General features: G+C 37.6%; 1 protein-coding gene across 5 annotated transcripts in view; it reads right to left on the reverse strand.

Moving 5' to 3' along the window:
• LOC306850519 (CDAN1-interacting nuclease 1-like) overlaps positions 1-21,917 on the reverse strand; it is an 82,433-nt gene extending 60,516 nt beyond the window's left edge. For 2 of the 5 annotated variants that reach the window (XM_079386186.1, XM_079386189.1), the window contains exons 1-3: positions 21,777-21,862; positions 21,020-21,137; positions 2,058-2,103 (exon numbers count right to left, since the gene is read on the reverse strand). In XM_079386186.1, coding sequence (XP_079242312.1) covers positions 2,058-2,103; positions 21,020-21,137; positions 21,777-21,792 — 180 coding nt within the window. In that variant the 5' untranslated portion in view covers positions 21,793-21,862. Of the gene's footprint in view, positions 1-2,057; positions 2,104-21,019; positions 21,138-21,776 lie in introns of all 5 variants that reach the window. The other 3 variants (XM_079386187.1, XM_079386188.1, XM_079386185.1) reach the window with 3 other exon arrangements.
• Between the last annotated feature and the right edge of the window lie 1,080 nt (positions 21,918-22,997).

The raw sequence follows: 22,997 nt of genomic DNA on the forward strand, positions 1-22,997 counted from the left end.
TTTCTGTGAGTGTGTATCATGTTGTTTATGTGTGGTGTCCTGGCCACACGACTGAGATAATTGACTGAAATATTAGTCAAATGCAAGCAGCTCTTCAAAATATGAACACAAATACAGCCATTTGTTTCCTCTGGTGATTTGCATTTGTTGTCATTGTACGCTACTTAGTGTGTCCCTAAACATGGCAGCGACTACCCAGAATGCTGTGTGCAGTGGCATAGTTTCCCATTCTCTATAAATTACAGTTTAACAAATATACACATAGAAAACAGCTGTTTGACATTACAACCACATTTCAGAGTTTTTACTGTAGGGTACAACAGGGCTAAAGGCCCACCTTAAGACAAAATGTGCTATTCACTGCGCCTAATTGCAGAAATAATATATATGCTGTAATGAACATTAATGGAGCACCAGATTTTGTGTGAAAATAAATCATTCAAGTTGTGTATTTTGTTTAAGAATCTTATAAATGTCTGAGGTGCAAGAGGGGCCTTTTACCCCACACACATACTGCAGCTAAAATAATGTTTTTTAATATAATGTATAAGTTAATATTTGTTCAAAACAATCACTTTAGCAAAGTGTGTGCAATTTTCTGCTTATTCTGAAAAATAATTCATGTTCAATAAATACACTCATTACAATGTGAATATAAAAAATATATTTCAAAATACAGAAACAAAATCACTTTAAGATTCTGAAAGCATTGAAGGCAATCCAATAATAATTAAATATATATTTACAGTAGTAACAACAAATGATATTGTATTATATGATATGATTAATATCATGTTTTTAAATATGATGGTGTCATTCTAAACATGGTGATTATCTCTGATATAGACACCCAACATAATATATGATATTTACCATCTGAATCTAACCATGTCATGTCAACAAATGGAGAAGTCAGCCATCTATTAATTATCATATTAATTACTGTGCCTTTAGCTCCAACAGCAGGGGCGCTTTTTACCCCAAATACCATACTTCTACATATCATTTCGTTATTTAAAAACTGTTGCTTTAATTATCTTAAACAAAACTGAAAATCATAAAATATATGCATTTGTCTCAAAATATATGCATTAATTTGATCAATTCTGATTTGCTACTTAAATCTACAACATTTAACAAACGTAAAATATTAGATCAAGTAAGCACAGAATCAGCTTTGCTCTGCTGTGTGTGATGACATCAAGGATCAGACAAATATACACCTGCATCCTGAAAAGCGGATGTTTTGGAAAGTGCTACGCCACGTTTGTGTCATCTAGTGGTTTAGAGGAAAATAATATGAAAGGCGCCTTTAACCCTATGTTTCCTCAAATGAGAGCAGTGTAGATGTAAAAGTGCAGAAGAGACGACTTTCATTAAAAACAAACTTCTGAGCGGTAGTGAGCTGTTCTTGGCGTGATATGAACCGGCTCCTCCTGTGATGTGTATATGAGCACTCGCTGTGGCTCTGAGGGTCCGGTGGCCCTGCGCCTTCATTTCCTCTTCTACTAAACTACAACCATTTCTAATGCGATTCAGCGGCGGCTTAACCCGAGGACAGCGAGAGCGGCGCTTAAAAACAACTTATTTAAAAACTACAAAAGTAATTCTGCGGAGACACAGCGAGTGAGTGACAGCTGTCGGCCGGATGATGAATGGCTCTGTTTTGTGCCTCCGCAGCAGCGGCCATCGATCATCATCGGCTGTCAGACGCCCAAAGCGGCCGCGACAGCGCGAGTCAGCAAACATTTAGCACACCGAGCCGCGCTGCACCGGGAAATTATTATTGTCAGAATAATAATGGTTTAGCATAATTTATTACAGGTCCGGCAAATAAGAAGCGGCTCCATGTTATTAGACAGATGGAGGGGCCGGGTTGGCAGTGGTCCACCGAGACTCAGGCGAGAGAGTGTGTGTGTGTGTGTGTGTGTCGGTCGGGGGGGGGGGAATCCTCCAAACCAATCAGAGAGTTGGCAGTTCAATTACACAGAAATAAGGGGACATTCATCATTCAATTAGGCAGCTGTCAGGCCGCACAAAGGAAGAAAACTTCTAACCTGGTACTCCTGGGAGAAGATGCTCAGAAGAGTGGACGGAGGAAGACTGGAACAAATAAAAGAAGGACAAAGTTAATTACCAGAGTGCATTGCACGCAGACAAAGAGAGAGCAGTGCTTCAAAGCTGCGAGCAGCCGGCCTGTAATCTCCAGGAACATGGAAACAAGTGTGGCAAAGCTGTTCCAGATGAACGCCCCGGACAGATGATTGGTGCGAGACGCAGGATTACGCTGAGAAACCAGAGGAATATAGTGTTGTATGAACGCAACACACCTTTAGACCTCAAGATCTCACTCACAAAAGCTCAAGACATCCGAGTCGCTGAAGCAGAACGTCATCTACACCATCTGATGCGCAAACATACACTGTATAGGTTTTTCATTCATTTGAAATGGTTCTTTATAATATATACTAATCAGTAGAAATATACACACTTTTTTTACATAACGGTTTTCTATTTTAATAATGAATTTCTGAAAGATCATGTGACACCGAAGACCAATGGCTGATAAAAATTCAGCTTTATACAACAGAAATAAATTATATTTAATAAGTGTATTAAAATAGAAAGCCATTATTTTACTAAGTAAAACTATTTCACAATATTAGTTTTTTTTCTGTATTTTTGATCAAATAAATGCAGCCTTGATGAGCATAAGAGACGTAAACCATAAAAATACGCACACGCGCAACTACAAAACACTGTATTGATTTGTACTATTTGTACTATATTTGAGTACAAATTTAACATGAGCTTTTAATAATAAATTAGATTAAATATACAAGTACAACTGTAACAATATTATAGACATACATCATAAACGTATAATTTTTTTTTTAATTACAAAAATAATTATAAAAATGCAGTTTGAAATAGTTTAGAAGGTCACCTTTTAAATTTTCATTCATTTTGGTGACATTCCAGGCCTGAAAATCATAAGTTTCCCTGATATTTTAGGTTCAGGTTCAAATCAAACCTGCATCCGTCCATATTCCTCACCTGTCTCCTCAATCATATCAAATCAAGACACAAAACATGAGCTTAATGAAACATATTTGAGACTGATATAATTGTTTAATGCCGATCAGAATCATCTGCTCAGGTTCTGAATCCTGCAGGAACCACAAATGCATTTAGAGATCAAATCCAGATCAAACTATGAATGAAATATCCCCGATGGCTGAAACAAATCTGCTCAAAGGAGTCACTAATACACTGACATCTGATTCATCATCATTATCATTTCCTGTTTTATAGGATATTATTTCCTGATTTATGGTCTTTTTCTTCTGCATGTTTGTTTTACCACATGACTCTGATTTGGCAGCTAGTTTTTCAAATATTATAATCAGTTTGTTTTCTCCAAGAAATATTAGAAAATAACAGATCTATTCAAGTCAGTGAATTTGCATTTACAAAATGGACAACAAATGAGCAGCACGTGTTTGACCCATTTCTTATTTTACGTCCTAACTTTCTTCAGGTTTTTTTTTTCAGAATCATAAAAGCATCTGTTTATTTGTATGTATAAATCCATTTCTGAGCCCACTGTGTGTGTGCATGTGAATCCTAGGGTGGTCTGCAGGCACTGACACTGACGCTTGAGTCCCGTCAGCAGCTGGGCTGTTTGGGATGATGATGATGATGGCTGGAGTTTGTGGGATATCGGGAACATTCCCACTGCAGCCGATGGCCTTTGAAAGAGGAGCCTTTCATGGCAGGAAGCTGCGGCTCCCGAGGGCCGCTCAATTCCACGGATGGCCATAAGCTACATTCATCTTCAGCGGCGCTCAATGTCAAACACCTGCAGAGGGCATGCACCTGGAAAACAGATCCGACGGGAATATCCTGCTCTCCAAACCCTCCTCCGCTCATTTATTCAGCGTCTGAGCCGCTCTCAGTGCTGATTGGTCAGACTTGCATGAGAAATCAAAACAAATGAGCACACACAAAGTTATAGATGCATACTGCAGTAGAAAAAGAAAATTATAATATATGATTCAGGTACAAAGCATTGCACGACCAAGATATTTAACCCGAATATCAACGTGATTGCAACGTGACACTGATTTTATACAATAGTAGTTCAATAAACAAGTGTTCAAATTATTTACATTTTAGACACAATGTTTGCTATTTTTGCTCAATTTCGCTGAAAATAGTTCCAATCAAAGCCACAGCAGAACTGCTGCATGTCTCCGAGCAACACAGCGGTGTTTCCTGACTGAATCAATCCACGCTTTTGAACGAATCAAGTGAGTCAATGATTCAGACTGTTCTGTAGGCTGCTGATTATTGCTCATGTTATTCAACTGCAACAGAATGCTTTGTAAAAAGACAGAATAAATGTTTGACATCTAAATGTGTTTTATCTTATTGGAATAGAAACTAGGAATTGATAAGAATACTCATGTGGGTCAGAAACTAACCGACCAACAGAAAGTCCTGATATGTGGAGCTGTTCACGCCTGCGGTTGACAATCTCAAAAGAACAACACTAAGAAGTGAGTGAGAGAAATCTAAATCCCAAAGTGTTGACTGAGTTTTGGCAGTGAACAAAGCCAGCATGAGAGAACATTCCAGTCACGAGTGACCAGAGCACCGGCCAAATAACAGCCATTAGTGAACACATCTACACCGGACCTTGACCAGCGCATTCACACATCTGCTAGGCTTCAGATGGATTACTCCAGATAATGATCGTGATTAGGGCCTAATGGCTAAATCTTTAGCCTGTTGAGTTAAGAGGAGGTAAACTGCCCTTAATATCTGTGAAAACAGATCTGTGTTGAACAATGGGCCGAACTTTGAATTATGGGCTTGTTTAGACGCACCGTTTAAGGTCTGAAAGGCTTTCCCACGAGTAAATACATCATCAGATGAAAGAGAGCTTCGAAATACTGTGCATCTGAATCAGCATCAACACTCCTTCAGCAAACACACGACAACCAACCTGTTCACTCCAACACACTACTGATCAGAGCAGAGCTATTTCTGTTTCTGAAAGAAGTCTCTTCTGCAGTCACTCGATGAAAAATATAGTGAAAACACGGAAATATTATTACAATTTAAAATAGCTGTTTCTGTGTGAATATGTGTTAAAGTGTAATTTATTTCTGTGATCTGCAGCTGTATTTTCAGCATCATTACTCCAGTCTTCAGTGTCACATGATCTTCAGAAATCATAATAATATACTGATTTACTGCTCAACAAACATTTCTGATTATTATCAATGTTGAACACAGTTGTGCTGCACAATATTTTTGTGGAAACGGTCGTACATTTTATTTTTCAGGATTCACAAATGAATAGAAAGTTCAAAAGAACAGCATTTATTTGAGATAGAAATCTTTTGTAACGTTATAAATGTCTTCAATGTCACGTTTGATCAATTTAATGCATCCTTGCTGAATAAAGTATTAATTTCTTTCAAAAACAATGTCACTTTGAACGGAAGTGTATTTCCAGTGCATGACAGAAAGATGTATCACTCAGATGAAATTTAGACTTCATAAGATCATAATAATTGACTGATAGCAGCCTTGAAAATGATTGTTTTCTGTTTCCAAATTCAGCATTTAACAGAAGTCTAAGTCCAGCGCAAATCAAACTATGATGAACCTGTCAAAAGAAGAGCCGGCACTCATCTAGAGAAGAGCACACTGTTAGTGTTCAGACATTCAGAAGCAAATACACTGTTAGACATGTCTGTCATTTACACAGTTAGTTACTGTATATCACCCAGTATAACACTGAAAATTCCCTTTACAGTAAATAACTGTAATAGCCTTTGCATCATGGGAATCTTCTATGACGTCAGACCCCACATACAGAGTACTGCATTACTGTTTTTTTTTTTTACAATTGCTGTATACTACTGTAACGGTCTCTTTGGCGCCATTCTATTGAAGACGTTTTATTTTCCTCATTTCTTATATTTGGATTGACATGATTTGCCCTGTACCGTGTCTCCACTCGTGTCTGAGGAAGACACGGAAGCAGCGGGGCAACGAGTGGAAGAGTTCTGGAGAACATCTGCGCTGTGTGTCGGTGCACCTTACGAGAGAATAAGACCAGCAAACAAAGAAAATATATATACGTTTGTCTGTGTGTTTGTGTCAGATTTGTGCACACCAGTTTAACCTATAGTAACATTCACTTGCCAACATAGCGGTAACAAAACTTTACCACGGTAAACTGCGCTGTCGTTTCAAACGACGTTTGTCAGCTTACTGAATTAAGTTCCCGAATTAAACTTATTTTAATGAGCAACGCTCATCTTATATTAACATTAGGTTAACTAATGTGAAACTTTGTTCAGGTGTTAGTAGTTCATGTTGGACAGTAGCCTCCTGAGAAAATAAAATGTTATGTTAGCTAAGTTAAACAAGTTTCTAGTTTTAGAATTAGTTTGTTATAGTTTTTAATGGAGTTTAAGATTTACTGCATTTTCTGTATTTGTGTTTTAAAGGCAACTGCAATGAAGCATCAAGAAAGACATGAGCAGGCCAGCCACCCCGAGACTGGTCATTCATGGTAAGAGTACGACTCTGCTTTTGAGAGGTTTGTGTAGTCCATATGGGGTTTGCCTTTTCAAAGTGTGCCATTTCTACTTCTTGTTTTTCAGAGAAGACATTTCTGTCACTAACAAAGTGGATGGTGAGCAAAGGTGGTGGCCAGCACCGGGGTTTTGCAGATGGCTATGTATTCTTTGGCTGTTTGTCTTTTTTCCCCATTATGTTTCTGTAGCCTAAAGATTCTTTGTGAGGATAAATCCAGAGGATACAACATAATGCACTGCAAAACGTCCTAAGACAGGAGAAATGGTGAAGATGCACTGTTCCAGCATTCAAAGACTGTATTTACTGTGTTATACATGCAATGTTTTAAATAAAGAATTTGATATTTTGTATTTATTGTGTCCGTTTTAATTAAATGCCAGTAGTACCTATGTAGAGTAAAAATAAAATGAATTCTATATAAAAATGATAAAATCAAAGATTACAATTCCTCATGGAAAAACTCCTGGAAATTAAACGTTTAAAAGACAAATGGAATACTTTCAGCTCTAAAACATTTCAGCGCTCTCTATATAATGTTTATTATATGTGTCCCTGGAGCACAAAAGCAGTCATGAGTAACACAGGTATATTTGTAGCAATAGCCAACAATACATTGTATGGATCAAAATTATACATTTCTCTTTTATGACAAAAATCATTAGGATATTAAGATCATGTTCCATCAAGATATTTAGTACATTTCCTACCGTAAATATATCAAAACTTCATTTTTGATTAGTAATATGCATTGCTAAGAACTTAATTTGAACAACTTTAAAGGAGATTTTCTCAATATTTAGATTTTTTTGCTCCCTCAGATTCCAGATTTTCAAATATTGTCCTATCATAACAAACCATACATCAATGGAAAGATTATTCAGCTTTCAGATGATCCTTAAATCTCAATTTCGAAAAATTGATCCTTATGACTGGTTTTGTGGGCCAGGGTCACATATAATAAAATAATATTTAAGCAAGAAGTGATCAAATGTAAATGTATAGCTTAAATGCAAGGCACGTTGTTTTGGATAAAAAATATCTGCCAAATACATTCATGTAAATTTAATGCATTTCATTTCAAGTTGCTTGAAGCAAGAAACAATCTACAGTAGTCTGTCTTTTTCTTTTTCTTCCCTAAGACACAATAGCAGAAGCATATCTGTAATCCTATGAATGCACCTAAAATATAGAATCAAATCATTAAATCAAATCGAATACAGTCTGAATCTGCAAAAATTGTTCACGAATCTAATCAAGAGGAATTCACAGAACAGCAAAAAAAATCATATTCCACAATCCTCCTGAATTTAGGGAAAAGCCGTGCTCAAATACAGAGCATCATTAGAAGGTCATAAAGAGCGTAATGCTGATGGCCTACAGCGTGTCATTCCCAACATGATAAAACAGAAGGTCTGGAAACACAAGAGCGCTTTGGGAATCAGCCGCTCTGGCCATAATTACCCTCCTGACAGCCGTGTATGACGCATTAATACGAGCGCGTCTGAAACAGACTCCGCACCTTCATCCGGATTCACTCCACAACTCAGCAGCCATTCAGAAGCAAAGAGGAGAAATGAACAACACAATCAAACACTAAAGCACTGGCTTATCAGCATCAAACCTCCACTTCTGTCAAAAACAGAAAAGAAGATAAGGATAACACCTTTTCAGCTTTCAGTTGGTTGATGTCTTTAATCATGGACTGAACCATTTCCAAGCGTGCCACTTTCACAAACTATTAATAATAAGAAATGGCAGCAATTAACCTAATGAATGCCACCTGGCTAATGGAGCGCCGGCACGTCATATGTTCTGATAATAATGAGCGTTTGCCACAGATCCATACGTGAAGATCCCGTCACATCTGTCAGGGCGAAGCCGGAGATCATTTTATTCCCAATGATTTAAGGCCTTTGAGAAAAGCATTTAATGTCACAATTGCTCCTGACTGTCTGCCAAGGTTAGCAGGATCAAATGCAGTTTAATGTGCAAACAACTGTGAGTGAACCTAAAGACACAACTTCAGTAAACATCTGGAGACAGAAGCACGCGTAAACAAATCTGCAGCGGCGGTCCGAGTGTGTAACGTCTGATAATCCCATTTTACCAAGATTTCCCCCCTAAGTCAATATTTATCACTAAAGCAAAAACGCTTGTGTTTGTGCCTCATGCTCTACATATGCAAATTGGTCTAATTACACATGCAGATAAGTGCAAAGGAACATCTGCCTCGCCTCCATCGACAGTCAGCTATGATGAATGTGACGTATCGCACAACAGCGCAGACACAAACTCCAGCCACGCGTCTCGTTACATCCAGAATCAAACCTCTTCTGCTGGAAGAGGAAAAGTGTTCAAACCGTCTGAAGGTCTTGTGTGATGTGATAAAGCTAAGATTACACACAGCTAAAATAAATATCTGAATGTGGACCCATAATAAACCGCGTGAAGCACCATCATCTCATGTTATGGTCATCACAGTGTATTTGAGATGAAGTGAGTGTCAGTCTGATCAGTCATTTCACAACAGAAACTAAACCCAAAAATGCTTCATATTTTAATCATATTTTCATTGAGGATGTCTATGCTTGAATGTCATTGGATTACTTTCTCTTTTTATTTGTAGCTTGAACTAAAATCCAAATATCACGTGATTCGTATCAAATCAATGAATCAATGTGACATCAGTATAAAAGCACATTCATGAAACACTTGAGTTCAAAACCAATATTAGAAAACTAATTTTACAAAATTCTGATTGTATTTTTCCTACATTCCAAGTTAAAAATGTCTTAAAATTGTTTTTTCCCCAGATTTTTTGATATATTGTTTTTCTAGATTCTCTTTATGATTTAATATATATGTATTAACAAAAACAGTAGTACTTAAATGAATGCATAATTTAATTCATCTTTAAAAATTGAAATAAATGCAAACAATTCCTCAGTAGATTACTCTAACAATCCTCTTTTCTGAACCTCAAAAAAGTGCCCGGCAGATTTCTAAACTGCCTAAAATGTCACCTTTTCCTCTCTTAAAGTGCATGACAGTTCTCATACATTATATGTACATGTATATACTTGCTTTGACCATTCTCAGTGGATCCTGCTTCACGCACGCCGTGATTGGTCGATTATGTAAAATGCCTGCATACTATTGGTCACCTAAATTTACTGTATCTCAATTAAACACTTTATAATAAGACTTGTTAACATTAATACATTAGGTATCATGAACTAACAACGAACAATGCTTCTTATATGAATGTATAAACAGAAGTTAATGTTAATCATTTCTGCATAAACTTGTACATTTTTCACACTTGCAGATGAATGATGAATGATTTCTAATGCATTAACTATAAGCTAATAAACCATACAGAGTTTATGAAGCTGCACACAGGACATTCACAGAGAGTCATTTCTTAAATGAACACGAGATGTTCTCCAGCTGTCGGAGAGGTTTCTCAATAGTCACCTCAAACACAGACACGTATAACACAATCCCAGCGCTAATTATGATCGGCCGTGAAAGGTGGCACTCGTAGCGTTTTCTGTGACAGGACGTGTTAAAGTTATTTTGGTCTGGCCTCCAAGGGTCATTACTGCAGTTCTCCTGAAAACTGTCAGCACAGCCTCCCTTACCCATCATGCACTGGGCATCTAGGGAGGAAGCAGATTACGCTGACCAGCAGCCTGCTGCCTGGAGCAACGCTACTGACGCTTGTGCCATTCTGGACAATTAGTTCCATTCCAGCACTGCAACTGATCCCAGTATGCAAACACACAACCTGCCTGAGTCCAGCTACAAAGCAATGCAATGCCAGTGCAGAGTTTTTACTTTATTCAGTTCTGGATGCTGAAAATTGGTCTGAACTCTTCATATCGAACTCTGTGTGCACCAGATTGATGCACTTAACTTTCAGATGTAGAGAGAGACCGACCCCTTTCCTGTGGGAAACACTGAAGGGACAATATTAGCATGCTATAGAAACAGTGCACATGATGTCAAAATTATTAATTACTATCTTTCTGACAGCCGGGGTGAGAGGAATTGTAAACAGCTATACATAAAAGGTTGGTAACACAGATGAATATTATACTGTTGTTAATAATTTTATTAGAAAAAGTTAATTAGAAAAATAAAAGCACAATAAATTGAATAGCAAATCAACAGACTGTGTCAAATTGATGACCTGATTTTAATTTTTGGATGCAGTTAAGGAGGTCAGATAATTCTTGTGTTTGTATGCTGTTCTCTCCTCACCGCACAATCTTGGCAAAGCATGACAGGACTCACTACACGGAAGAATTTCATTCCGGTTCTCGCAAATCAAGGATGCTTTCAACATATCAGCCTTGACACCCTGGAAATGCATTCTCGCTCACAGCCTCCTCTTTCACGGAGCTGTTCTCCTCTGGTCTGACCACATAAACGCTGGCAGCTCTGTGATTAAAGAGAGAAGCCACAGGCCTGAGCTGACAGATCCGCTTCTGTTCACACTGAGAGAGGAGAGGAGAGCACTGCACTCCAGATCTGACGTCACTGCACCAGCGTCTGAACGCAGCACAGTCCAGGGAGGAGCATCTTGGACATCTTGACTGTCTGAGCATCCGTTGCATCGCCTCTCATGTTTTTTTCCTCAGTGTTTTGGAACATGAGCATCTCAAGTTAAAATAACTAAATGTTTAACATTTTTGTTGAATAGTTGTTTGATTTTATATGAGGGCCTGCAGTACCGTGGTTTGACCAGAGTGAAGCACTGTAGCACAAAACTGTAATTCAACCTTCCTGCTTGCAAACCAACAGAAGAAAGAGAAGTCCAAACTAAACCAAACCAGTAGAGTAGGGCTGGGATGATTAATCAATGCATTTCCATTCGTGGATCGTTTCTGAGATTTTCCCAATGCGTCACGATTCTCACTGGAATGGATTTACTGGAGTTTAGTTTTTAACAGCAGATGGCGCACACTTAAATGTTCACGAAGAAGAGCACTTGTGGGTTAGGTTGAGTCATGGAAGTGGTTAAACATACTTGCACCTCGGATTTTATGACGTGAAATTACTGTAAACCCAGCCCACTGTAAACACTCTTGTAATTCACCTTTCAAACTTTATGAATGATTATTTTAGGTGCATGTGTAAGGAATTGGAAGCTAGCAGAGCACGGCTGTTTCTAAAGCATGTAGCGCCATCTGCTGTTCAAAACTAAGCTCAGAATCGATTTAAGAGAGAATCGTGATGCATTGGGAAATTCTCCGAAATGATGCTGAATCGTTTTTTGATTCGCAATGCAGCAATTTATTGTCACAGCCCTGCAGTAGACTGTGGGAAAGTTTTACAAAACTACAAACAAACAGAGCGGTCGTGTGTAATACACTCACAATGGTCTTTTTCGTTCTTCACTTAAAGGTAAAAAAAAGTTTGGTATATGTAAGCAGCGCTTTCCTGTTAGCAAACATACCAAAACTGATGAGAGCGGATTATTATTACTCTCAATAACGAAATAAATGCACAACAAAAATGACAGCATTAGAAACCAGCAGTTAAGAAAGCATCTGATCGTAGCGATGTGGATTTTTGCACAAGCTCTGCAATCGGCACGCCTTAATGTTGCTTTAAAGCTTTTCATTATTATACATGAAAAAAAAAAGTTGCTTTCAGTTATAATTACAACTTGATTTTCTGCTTTAACACTAGAACCGCCAGGGGTCGCTGTATACCTAAAACCGCCAGCGGGTCCATTTTACCCACGCATATTACAACGGTTTTTATATGGCTAAAGAACATATTATTTCACTGTATTATATGCCACTGTCTTCACAAATAAGCGTCTAGAATGAAATGTTTGTCTAGTCATCAGCTATATTTTTGTCCTGTTTTATGTTCAAGGCTGTTTTTACGCAGGCCACTACTCACTTTTCATAGCGGTCAATATAAACAAGCCTGCACTGACGGCGAGAATTAGAAGGAAGTAAATACATATTTGGGTGGTGTAATATTATACTACAATGTCATTAATTAATATATTAAGATATGATAATATAATCATATTAGATAATATATTAACCTATGTTATTTAAATTACAAAAATAGCCAATAGACAATGATGAGCAATAATTCACCACACTGCATGATGCTAAGACAAATTCAGGCACAGCTTCACCTAATTAATTATTCATTTGTTTAGTTATATCATTTGAATAAGAGAACAACACCAATAAACTTCGGGTAATATCAAAAAATGGTTTTATTCATTACATCATAGATTGTATTTTTTTTCTTCTTCAGGAAACGGGCAAACTAAAAAGCACTACAGAAATGCACAATGAACGATAGAAACGGTAAAACAAAAATTAAATCTAAATTTCGGAAAAAATTTAATCTAAAAATGTTTAAACATTAGGCTACATAAATATGATATTATGAGTAACATTACGCAACAAATCTTGATGGCTGTCAGATGAGCGGTCAGGCACTGAGCTGACCCAGGACGCTCCCCACCATCAGACTCCCCATCGCTCATGGTATTTAGTGCTTCTTATACCCTTTCAGCATCCATAAATCTTCTTTTACTCATTTTGTCTTTATTTATGAAACTGATAACTGCTAATTCAGTGAGTGAATGCGTTGCCTAGCGATGTACAATGTTAAAACATACGCGGCAAGAAAATACAGGCATTATATAGTGGGTAAATTTGACCCGCGTGGCGCTTATAGGTTTAAATGCCCCGTTTTTTTATCTGGTTTTATCTAAACAATTTTTAACAACAGGGGATTGTACATCACACAATTTTAGTAAAAGTCAATGACTGGGAAACTTGAATGTTTCAATGAAAACCTGTTATGTACATTTCAAAACAGCCACGGGTCAAATTTACCCCGTGCTGGTTCTAGAGTTAAAGCAGCTCTATATGTCTATGTGAATATGTATAACTCAGTATTTTAACCAATTGTAAAAGCTGAATAATCAAATCAAAGCCTACAGATTAAGCGGTGAATTTTTTTTTAATTCTTCTGGATTCCTTGTAAATTAAATTTTAGTAATCTAAATGTCTAATTAAATTGAAACAATGAAACTTATACAATTTAACAAAATGTATTACAAGTTTAAATCAAATTTAAAAAATTAGGGCCCTCTGGAATTAGTTTTATTTGTTTTCCCAAATTCTGGTTTATTTTTCCAAAACTTCTGGGTTCGTGATTTAATAACAATTCATCAACAGTGGTAATCAAATGAAGGCATAAAAAAAAAATGTGTTAAATTATTCTGGGAAAAAATTGTGATATTCCTTAAAAAACTTTTTAAAATTCCTTTTTAATAATCTTATTATTACAACTACTACATTATACTGTAAAATAATTTATATATATATATATATATATATATATATATATATATATATATATATATATATATATATATATATATATATATATATAAATAAACAAATATATAAATATATTTTTTTTTTTGCTTTAAATCAATATTGTATTTTGACAGGTTATCATGAAGACCTGTGTGAAGATGTGTGTGTATTTGACGATAGTTTGCACATCATGGAAATCAAAGGGCCGTTCCAGTGTAGTCAACTGAACTAATTGCTCAGTTGTTAATTGCTGTCACTTCTGAGTCCTCAGGTACTCGTTCCCATAGTACAGTCTGCTTCTGAGTTCATGAAACAGCAGCCAAACCACACACAAGTGCCGCTAAAGCAGTCAGACTCAGCAGGCCTGGTCAAATGAGGCTGGTTAACGTCAGTCCCACTCGGCCGCTGGATTAACAGGCATGTAATGGGAGGATAACGGGCAGATGAGCGATAAATAATCAATGAGGAGCACTTCTGTGAGTGTGCCATCACAAACACACCGTCTGCAGCCAAGCAATCAGCATATCAATGGCACAGCGGCCTCCGCACGGATCGCGCTAGATAAACCCCCGATAACAGAGAAATTAACAAATGCTTGACATTTGCTCGACATCCATTATTCTGACACTTCTTCAGGATTTCAAAAGCCTGAGTGCATCCTTAATCAAAATTCATATTCCCCAAGCGAGCCACTGGCACCATATTGCAGCCCGCCTCAGCGCTGATGAAAACGACACATTAGGGCCCGTTTCAGACGCATTAAGGGCCTTGGTGTGTGCAGACTCGAACACGCCCAAACAGGGAGCATCTGCCGAGTCCCGCTCCCAACATCTCCCGTATTCCTCCTCATTCCGGCTTGAGAGACATATGCAAACTGGGTGGAACGGCATTTTAAAGAGGGCCGATCATTACACCCAAATTCATTCATGGGGTTGTACGGGGCCCGGCCGCGGCCCCTCTCAGGGGAGGAGTGACAGCACCCCATATGATTCGGACGGCACTCTTAAGAGCGCTTCATTTCCAATTCTAATGCAGAGGAGTCAGAGGAAAGGCCGGGCCGATGTCACCCTCGCCAGCCGCCCATCACGGCCCGCGCCGCGCGGGATTTGCATGCGTCTCCATTGTGAGACGGGGAGACTGACAGCACCGTGTCCAATTCACACTCCCTTCAGAACAGCCAGAGCTCGGGAGAGGCCTGGCTGATAGATGACTCCAACATCTGTGTTACGGGAGCAGGAGGATACCCTGCTTAGATGCATACGCTTCAGACGCATATGAGGATTTATTCATATAAATCACTGCACAGATGTCATTTAATCACAATTAATTGCATATTAACATTTGTAATAAGAAATATATTCACATGTAGAAAAGGGGGAGGGGGAGCTAATAGTACTATTTTTGTTTATCATTTGCTAAAGAGAATCATTATTAATCATTATTAATCTTAATGATTAATAGGAGCTGCCATCCGGTTGCTAAACTTCTGATGTGTTTTTAGTACATTGCTTTGGTTTCTGGGGTGTTCTGGCTGATGGTTAAAGATGCTTTAATTCTTTGTAATTTTTTGACTGTACTAAAGCATCCATGACAACAATATTACAGCGAGAAATAAAGTTACGCCTTCTTTCTTTGCGTAAACATTTGGGTGGTGTTATGCAAATCTTCCCACACCGTGATGTAGATATGTGGGGGCGTTTAAAAAAATGTTTCAGGAAGGCGTGGACAAGTCTTAACTTTTAGAAAGAATATCTCTTTGGGTTTGAGACTTTAGTCTTTGCCACTTTACGGATCTTATCTATGCACAAACAGCTTGTAACACTGCAAAGAGAAAGGAAAACTCGCATCATATGACCCCTATTTGCAGATATTCAGGAAGCATGCTAATCTAGGTTTCTCTGAAAAAACAAAAACAACACTACAGCTGTTATTCTGCTTTGAAATGAGCGTTCCGTGTCGGAATGTCTGTTTTTGTTTTGTTCTGTGTGACTCCGCCCACTGCCAGTTTACTCAATAGTGTTTGGACACCCTGGGTTGCCAGCTGGTGGAAAACCGCATTTTGCCGTCATGGAGGCCGGCAAATGATCTGGATCAGAGACAGCAGGTTCTACATGACGATCTAAAAGCGGAATATTAAGAGGAATATTAAAACAACATAAATCAACCCATCAACTTTCAGTGTAAGGCTTGTCACTTTCCATTGTCAGTTGCACTTGTTTCTGTTGCATGTAGTTCAATACTCTGAATTAGGACTATGGTACCCATTTCAACCTCTAGCTGTGATTATTACAGATTGCACCTTTAAGATATTATGGGTGGTTGTCAGGGTATTGCTATGTGGTTGCTAAGGTGTAATGAGCAGATTTTAGTGTGCTGCTAAAAAAACACATTTCTATTCCTTTTGACAAATGTATTACCACCATAAAATATTAATTAATATGCTTACAATATTATCAGTATTGGAATCATTTTAAATAAAACATGTATATAATAAAAACCACAATAATTTTATTTTATGGTAAAACCACAAAATTACAATACCAATGTTTACATTTTAATTTCTCGTAATTTTTAAACAAACTTTAAGCTTTTATTTTGGCAGTATACCACAGGAAGTCCTTACAGGACTTTGCAACAGATTTATTAAAGTGTCTCATTACAGATCTGGTGAAATGGGTGTCTCAGATTACGTTCCTGAATATGAGTGATAAGCGACTGAAACTCACAGCACATGCAGATTCAGCGTGAGTCGCTGTGAGACTGAAACACTGCTGTCATAAGCTGAATGTGTGAATGAGCACCGCACTTCACTCTGAAACATGCAACAAATATTTGATTCAATCGAACTATCTGAGATTTGATGGTCAAATTAAGTCATATAGGTGATTTAGTTTTTATTTTTATGAATCGTTCAACCTTAAAAAAAGGAAAAAAAAACTATGAACATGGCAGATTCACAATGGATTCAAAGTGATTACAGACTCGCTCGTGGAATTGCAAATCATTTCACGTCCAATTCACTACTCACAGATAAAGTAGTCAGATAAAGTATAAATGAAAAATTGCATACCAAAAATAAATAAATAAATATACAAATATTCGTATGTTTCTGAACAACCTTCATTATCAGACAAATCTGTAGTCACCTAAATGCTGGCAGTCATGTTTTAGTTTAGAGACCAGACAAACATCTGCAGATCAGGGTTCATGAGAGAACTGAAGTAGTTCCAGACCTGATGAAAGGCTGGTATTGCATTGAATTACGTTAATGTCTTTGAATGTGTGATTACTTCTGTGTCTCAGAGTGAAGTGTGTCACTGTGTTTATTTGTGTGGTTCATGATCCGGTGTTTTCAGCGTCTCAGATCGGCTCGGTTCCTCTGCATCCGCTGTGAGTTTAACATGAATTTAGAATTGCAACGTGCACCACTTACTGTATTTAAACAAAAAACATTGAAATGTGTTGTTAAATTGTTGAAATATTAACTTAATCTCAGAGGGGACTTTAAGTAAATATGTTATATTTAAGACTATATTTAAGATTTTATATTTATATTCAGCTGACAAAAAAAAGTTAGAGAAACACTGCTGTAGATCATCAGAGCATCATGGAGATCATCAGGAGACCTCTATTGACTTGCACTAGTAAGAAACAGTCTTGCACTGCCTTAGCAACCACCCAAAACACCTTAGCAACACGGCTGAGAGAACTCAAATATCCTCAGAAATACACTCAGACAGCTGTGGAGACCAACACTGCAGGCAAACACAACTTTCTCATTTTCTTGACAAATTCACTTGAGATCCAAACACTCAACCTGATAAATGCCTGCCCACACCAAAGATGATTTATAACGATAATGATAAAGATATAGTTTTTAAAAATAATTATTTTAAATGTAGAATTCTTTAACATTTTTAAAGCTATAACGATAACATCACAGAGGAACAATATCGCTGAATCAGTTTTATTTTAGTACCACTGAAATACTATTATAGTTTTTATTCATATTTGGAATCATTTCTTATTTTTATATTTTTTAAACAATTTACTTAAAGTTTTAGTAATTTTGTTGTGTATTTTTATTTTTTAGTAGTTTTTGGGTTATATATAGTATATCTATTTAACTAATATATATATATATATATATGTGTGTGTGTGTGTATAGTTGCAGTTTTTTGGATCAAATAAATGCAGGCTTGGTGAGCAGAACAGAATTCTTTAAAAAAAAAAAAAAAAAACATTACAAATCTTACTGACTGACAGTGTACTGTATATATATTTTTTTTGTTTGTTTTTTTGTTTGTTTTTTTAACAAATAATATTTTTTATATTTTGTTATTTCAGTTATTTTTTTTTTTTTTTAATGTTTTTAATTTTTGTTGTAGTTAACTATAATATCCCTGACTGGAATCACTTTCAAAACACTGACAGCCAATCAGAATCCACCCTGCCTTAAAGAGCTCCAGTGCATTTAAAGTGACAGAAGCAAAACTGCAGTGCGATTATAATAAACAAAACATTATCATCCTCTGCTGTGGATGCTGCTAATTTAGTTATATAACATAAGCCTTAACAAAAAATCAGTATATTCGACAAAACATTTTGCACACGGTATCCCTTTATGAATATGGCACCTATAGATGTGTGTGTGTGCATCTGAAAGGACAGGCTGAGGTTAAACATGGGTGTGTGTGCAGCGATGCAGCGTTCAGGAGATGACAGAGCATGCAGTCGGGATGAGCTCAGGGCCACTCTGACAGAACGGATGAGGAACGGCAGAAGACGCCAGTATTTACGGAGGCCTGCTCTGCCTCTCGAACGGGGGGTGTATTGGCAGGCCTGAGCACATGCTAAGAGATGATGGATGGCCCAGTCGATGTGTTGTGTCTTAAGAGCCCAGATTCCTGCCAGCCCAATCACGAAGCCTCCAGAGCGCCGCTCAGCTGATTGGACGAGCACAATGACTGTGTGACAACTAGGGCTGCACGATATTGGAAAAAAATCTCACATTGCGATATTTTGTTTTTCTGCGATATATATATTGCGATATGAAGAGAAAAAATATACATATAATAATCACCAGATGATTTGAATAGCTCTATTTGGAAAAAATAATAATCAATGATTGGGATGATTTTGCAGGTGGGTAAATCAGCTCAGAAAATAAACTAATTACAAGCATAGATGAATAAAATAGAACAAAGATACAAATGAAATAAACAGCGCTTTATATTTTTCAGGTAAGTCTAACAGTATTCAGGTACAGAAATCGAATAGTCAAATGTAAAACAACACTGTATAGTCTTCTGTTGTTTGATTAACAGTCATGACTCAGAAAGCCTCAGGAACATTAAACTGCTGTGAATGTACTGTTACACATTCAGTTTCTTTCTCAACTGTTTACCTTCACCCAAGCCATAAGCAACTGTGTTTACAAAGATACGCTCGTCTGCGCCATTCATTCACACAGACACGCAGAACAAACAGGATTCATATAAAATAATCTTTTATCGGCTTAATATTTACAGATACTAGTCCATATCTTGATTTGACTTCGTGTAATGACCTACTTTTGATTAATTTGTTAATTTGACAAATCCCATGACATTCCAACCGTATGGCGATTAATCATTTGACGGCACTAGTATAAATAATCAGTATACTAAACATCACACAACCCGATATCGATGCTGAAACGAAATATGGTGCAGCCCGCTCAAATAACACCAACAGCACTCCCGGATTCGGTTTGGGTTGTACTTCTGGCCGTCAGAGAAATAAACGCAAGCGCTGAACCTGCCTGCAAGACAAAACACGGCACGAGCACGAACGAACGAGGCCATCTATCAGTATATTCCAGGAGGACAATGGCATATAAAGCAGCACATCTGGGGCACGGGACTAATACACACTACATTCTCCAAACTGCTGACGCCAATAAGAGCGGCGCGCTGAGGGTAGACGTGTATTCCTGCGGGACGCGGGGTCGTACTCTAGCTGTGATTACAGCACGATGAAAACAGGAAGCTGCTGCTTCATATGACTTTCTAAGTGACCTCTGAAGAGCGGCGGCGTCTCAGGGGTCTGGCGGGATTACATGTGTTACATTCAATAAAGACACGCGCTCATTGTCAGGGACACAACACACACATGCACGCAAACAATCAGCATATTCACCATATGAAAGCGCTATTTGATGGCAGATGATTAGATTAGATCCATACAGACTTGAGCTCAAACGTGTCAGGTTCTGCGTCTCTAGATATTTGGTCTAATAAAACATCACAGTAAGAAGGAGAGCTGCACGATTAATTCAAATAAAACTGAAATCATTATATGGCTTTGTCTAAAGGCTCTGATTTAATTAAACGTATGTGCTGGATGTTTCACAGTGAAGCACGGCAATAAATATCAGTGTATTTATAATGTATTCATAACATTAAATTATTAAAATATTAATATTAAATACAAATGTTAATAAAATTGTTATTATTATAGTATTATTATACTGTTTTTCTTAAATATTCGTTTTATTTTTGTTATTTAGTCATTTTTATGTTTAATTTGCAACAATAATAATACAACTATTTGTATTACTATTTATTTCTGTGTTGATATAATCACAACATTTTGGCCAAACTGTACACTAATGTGTCGTATTTTGTTTTTATTTTGTCATTTTAATATTTTTATTTTGTAATAATAATAACATTATTATTATTATTATTATTGACAGCCATATATTATATATATTATATATAATGACAGCCATCATATTTATTTTTTTTGGAGGGGGGTCAAATCGTGCAGCCCAAGAAAGAAGGAAATCAGGCTTATTCTGAGCAAATATATCATATACGTAATAACATATTTATAATAACACAAATATATTTAATAAGCCTGCATTACACTCAAGCAGCACACTGATGATAATCTCTGTAAATGACTCAAAGCTGTTGGTCAATAGGTGAGATTCATCGGTGTGAAGGCGAGCATGTAAGGCGTTCTGTAGTGATGGAGCTCACTGTGGGAACTGAGTCTGCAGCGTCTTCATGCACTGCCTTGTGGGTCGCAGCTGCTCCACGAATCGCCCAATCGCTCGGTACTCGGCTCTGCAAACCTGCATCCCATTCACCCGCTTATCTGGAACAAAACAAACACGTCTGTGACCCTGGACCACAAAACCAGCCATAAGGGTCCACATCATCTGAAAGCTGAATAAATAATCTTTCCATTGGTGTATGGTTTGTTATGATTGGACAATATTTGTCTGAGATACAACTATCTGAAAATCTGGAATCTGAGGGAGCAAAAAAGTTTTGATATATTTACAGTAGAACATTTACTAAATATCTTCATGGAACATGATCTTAATATCCTAATGATTTTTGTCATAAAAGAGAAATGTATAATTTTGATCCATACAATGTATTGTTGGCTATTGCTACAGATATACCTGTGTTACTGATGACTGCTGTTGTGCTGCAGGGTCACATATAGATATATAACTTATATATAGAGAGAGAGACTGATTCATTTATTTACTGACATCGACCTAAGACTTGTGTCAGGTTTCAAATGATTGATTCTAAATAAATGAGAAGATAAGTCGCCTGTGTAATCAGTGATTATCGTGTAATATGTGCTTCAGTATATTATCTGTATATTAACGCTACAGCAGAGAAATGAATTACTAACACATCTACATCACTGGCGAGAACGAGAGCTGTCTCACACACACACACACACACACACACACACACACACACACACACACTGTACCTGCGGCAGAATCCATCGCTAACACACAAACAATCCAAACAACACCGTAAACACCTCAGACTCGCAACAGCGTCACTTCCTGCTCTACTCCCGCCAACGACTTCAAACGCCACGTCAGAGTAAAGGCGCTCCTGATTGGCCGGAGCGATTATTGACATTGAGTAAAGCTGAAGCTGATTGGAGGTTTTGACGCGACTCTTGCTGTTGGTATGAGGATAAATAATTCATGAGCCATTCATTAACATTCGACATTATATGCAGAATAATTCATACGTGACGATAATTTCTCTCTTTCAAGTGACCGGTGCAGGATTGTGTTTCTTTACTCGTCTTGCTCATCTGTAGAATCATTATATCTTCAAGCTGAGAGCAATATTATTATATAAATACATTATGTGCAAAAACATTATGCCACAGCAAAACTTCTGGACAACATTTCAACTTTTACAGAAAAAATAATCATATTTGATATTGAATCTATAAACGGACACGTTCAGTGTTTGATAATCAACAGTATTGTAATTTAGTTAGACATATCTTCTCGTGTGTGTTTTCTCTTTATTTTTAGTACTGCTTTATCAGAACTTGCTCTAATGCTCAGTGCTCTGCTAAACCTCTTACTGTGTTAATGCATCTCCTCTAGTTTCTCTTTCAGAATAGTCTGGAGACACACAGAGCATGCATGAGTCTTGTGTGCTGTAACTATAGCGTTCTGACTGCATGCTGATTCACTATTAATCACAATATTCACAATACAGGACTGTCATTTCCTTCACATGAGGCACCAAATACACGTCACCCGAGCTGGTAAATTGTATTTCGGCGAATGAAAGCCAGTTCTGATAACAGCCCGGCCTAAATGTGTTCTGTGAGTAATCCAGTGTCTGTAAGGAGGCTCGGCGTGTGAGATACGAGAGCGTGACCTTTGACTCCTGAATCAATGAGCGGTCCTCAGCGCCGGCTGGAGAAAGGGTCCAGGACAAAAGCAGATAGACATCTGGGGTCCTGAGGCGGCGTGGGGCTGATTGCTGTGAAAGCGGAGGTCAGGCCGCGTGGAATGGGTTTAGCCTCACAGGTATCTGAGCATCAGGGATAGAGAAAGCCCCCGTGCTCTGGAATCAGAGGATCAGTGTACTGCAATGCTCACCAAGATCAAATCACAGAAAGCAATGTCTGCAGAAGCAGATCAGAGGGGAGTGTGATGCTTGGAGGAGCTGCCGT

Source organism: Barbus barbus, assembly GCF_936440315.1.
Source record: "Barbus barbus genome assembly, chromosome: 30".
Taxonomy (NCBI): domain Eukaryota; kingdom Metazoa; phylum Chordata; class Actinopteri; order Cypriniformes; family Cyprinidae; genus Barbus; species Barbus barbus.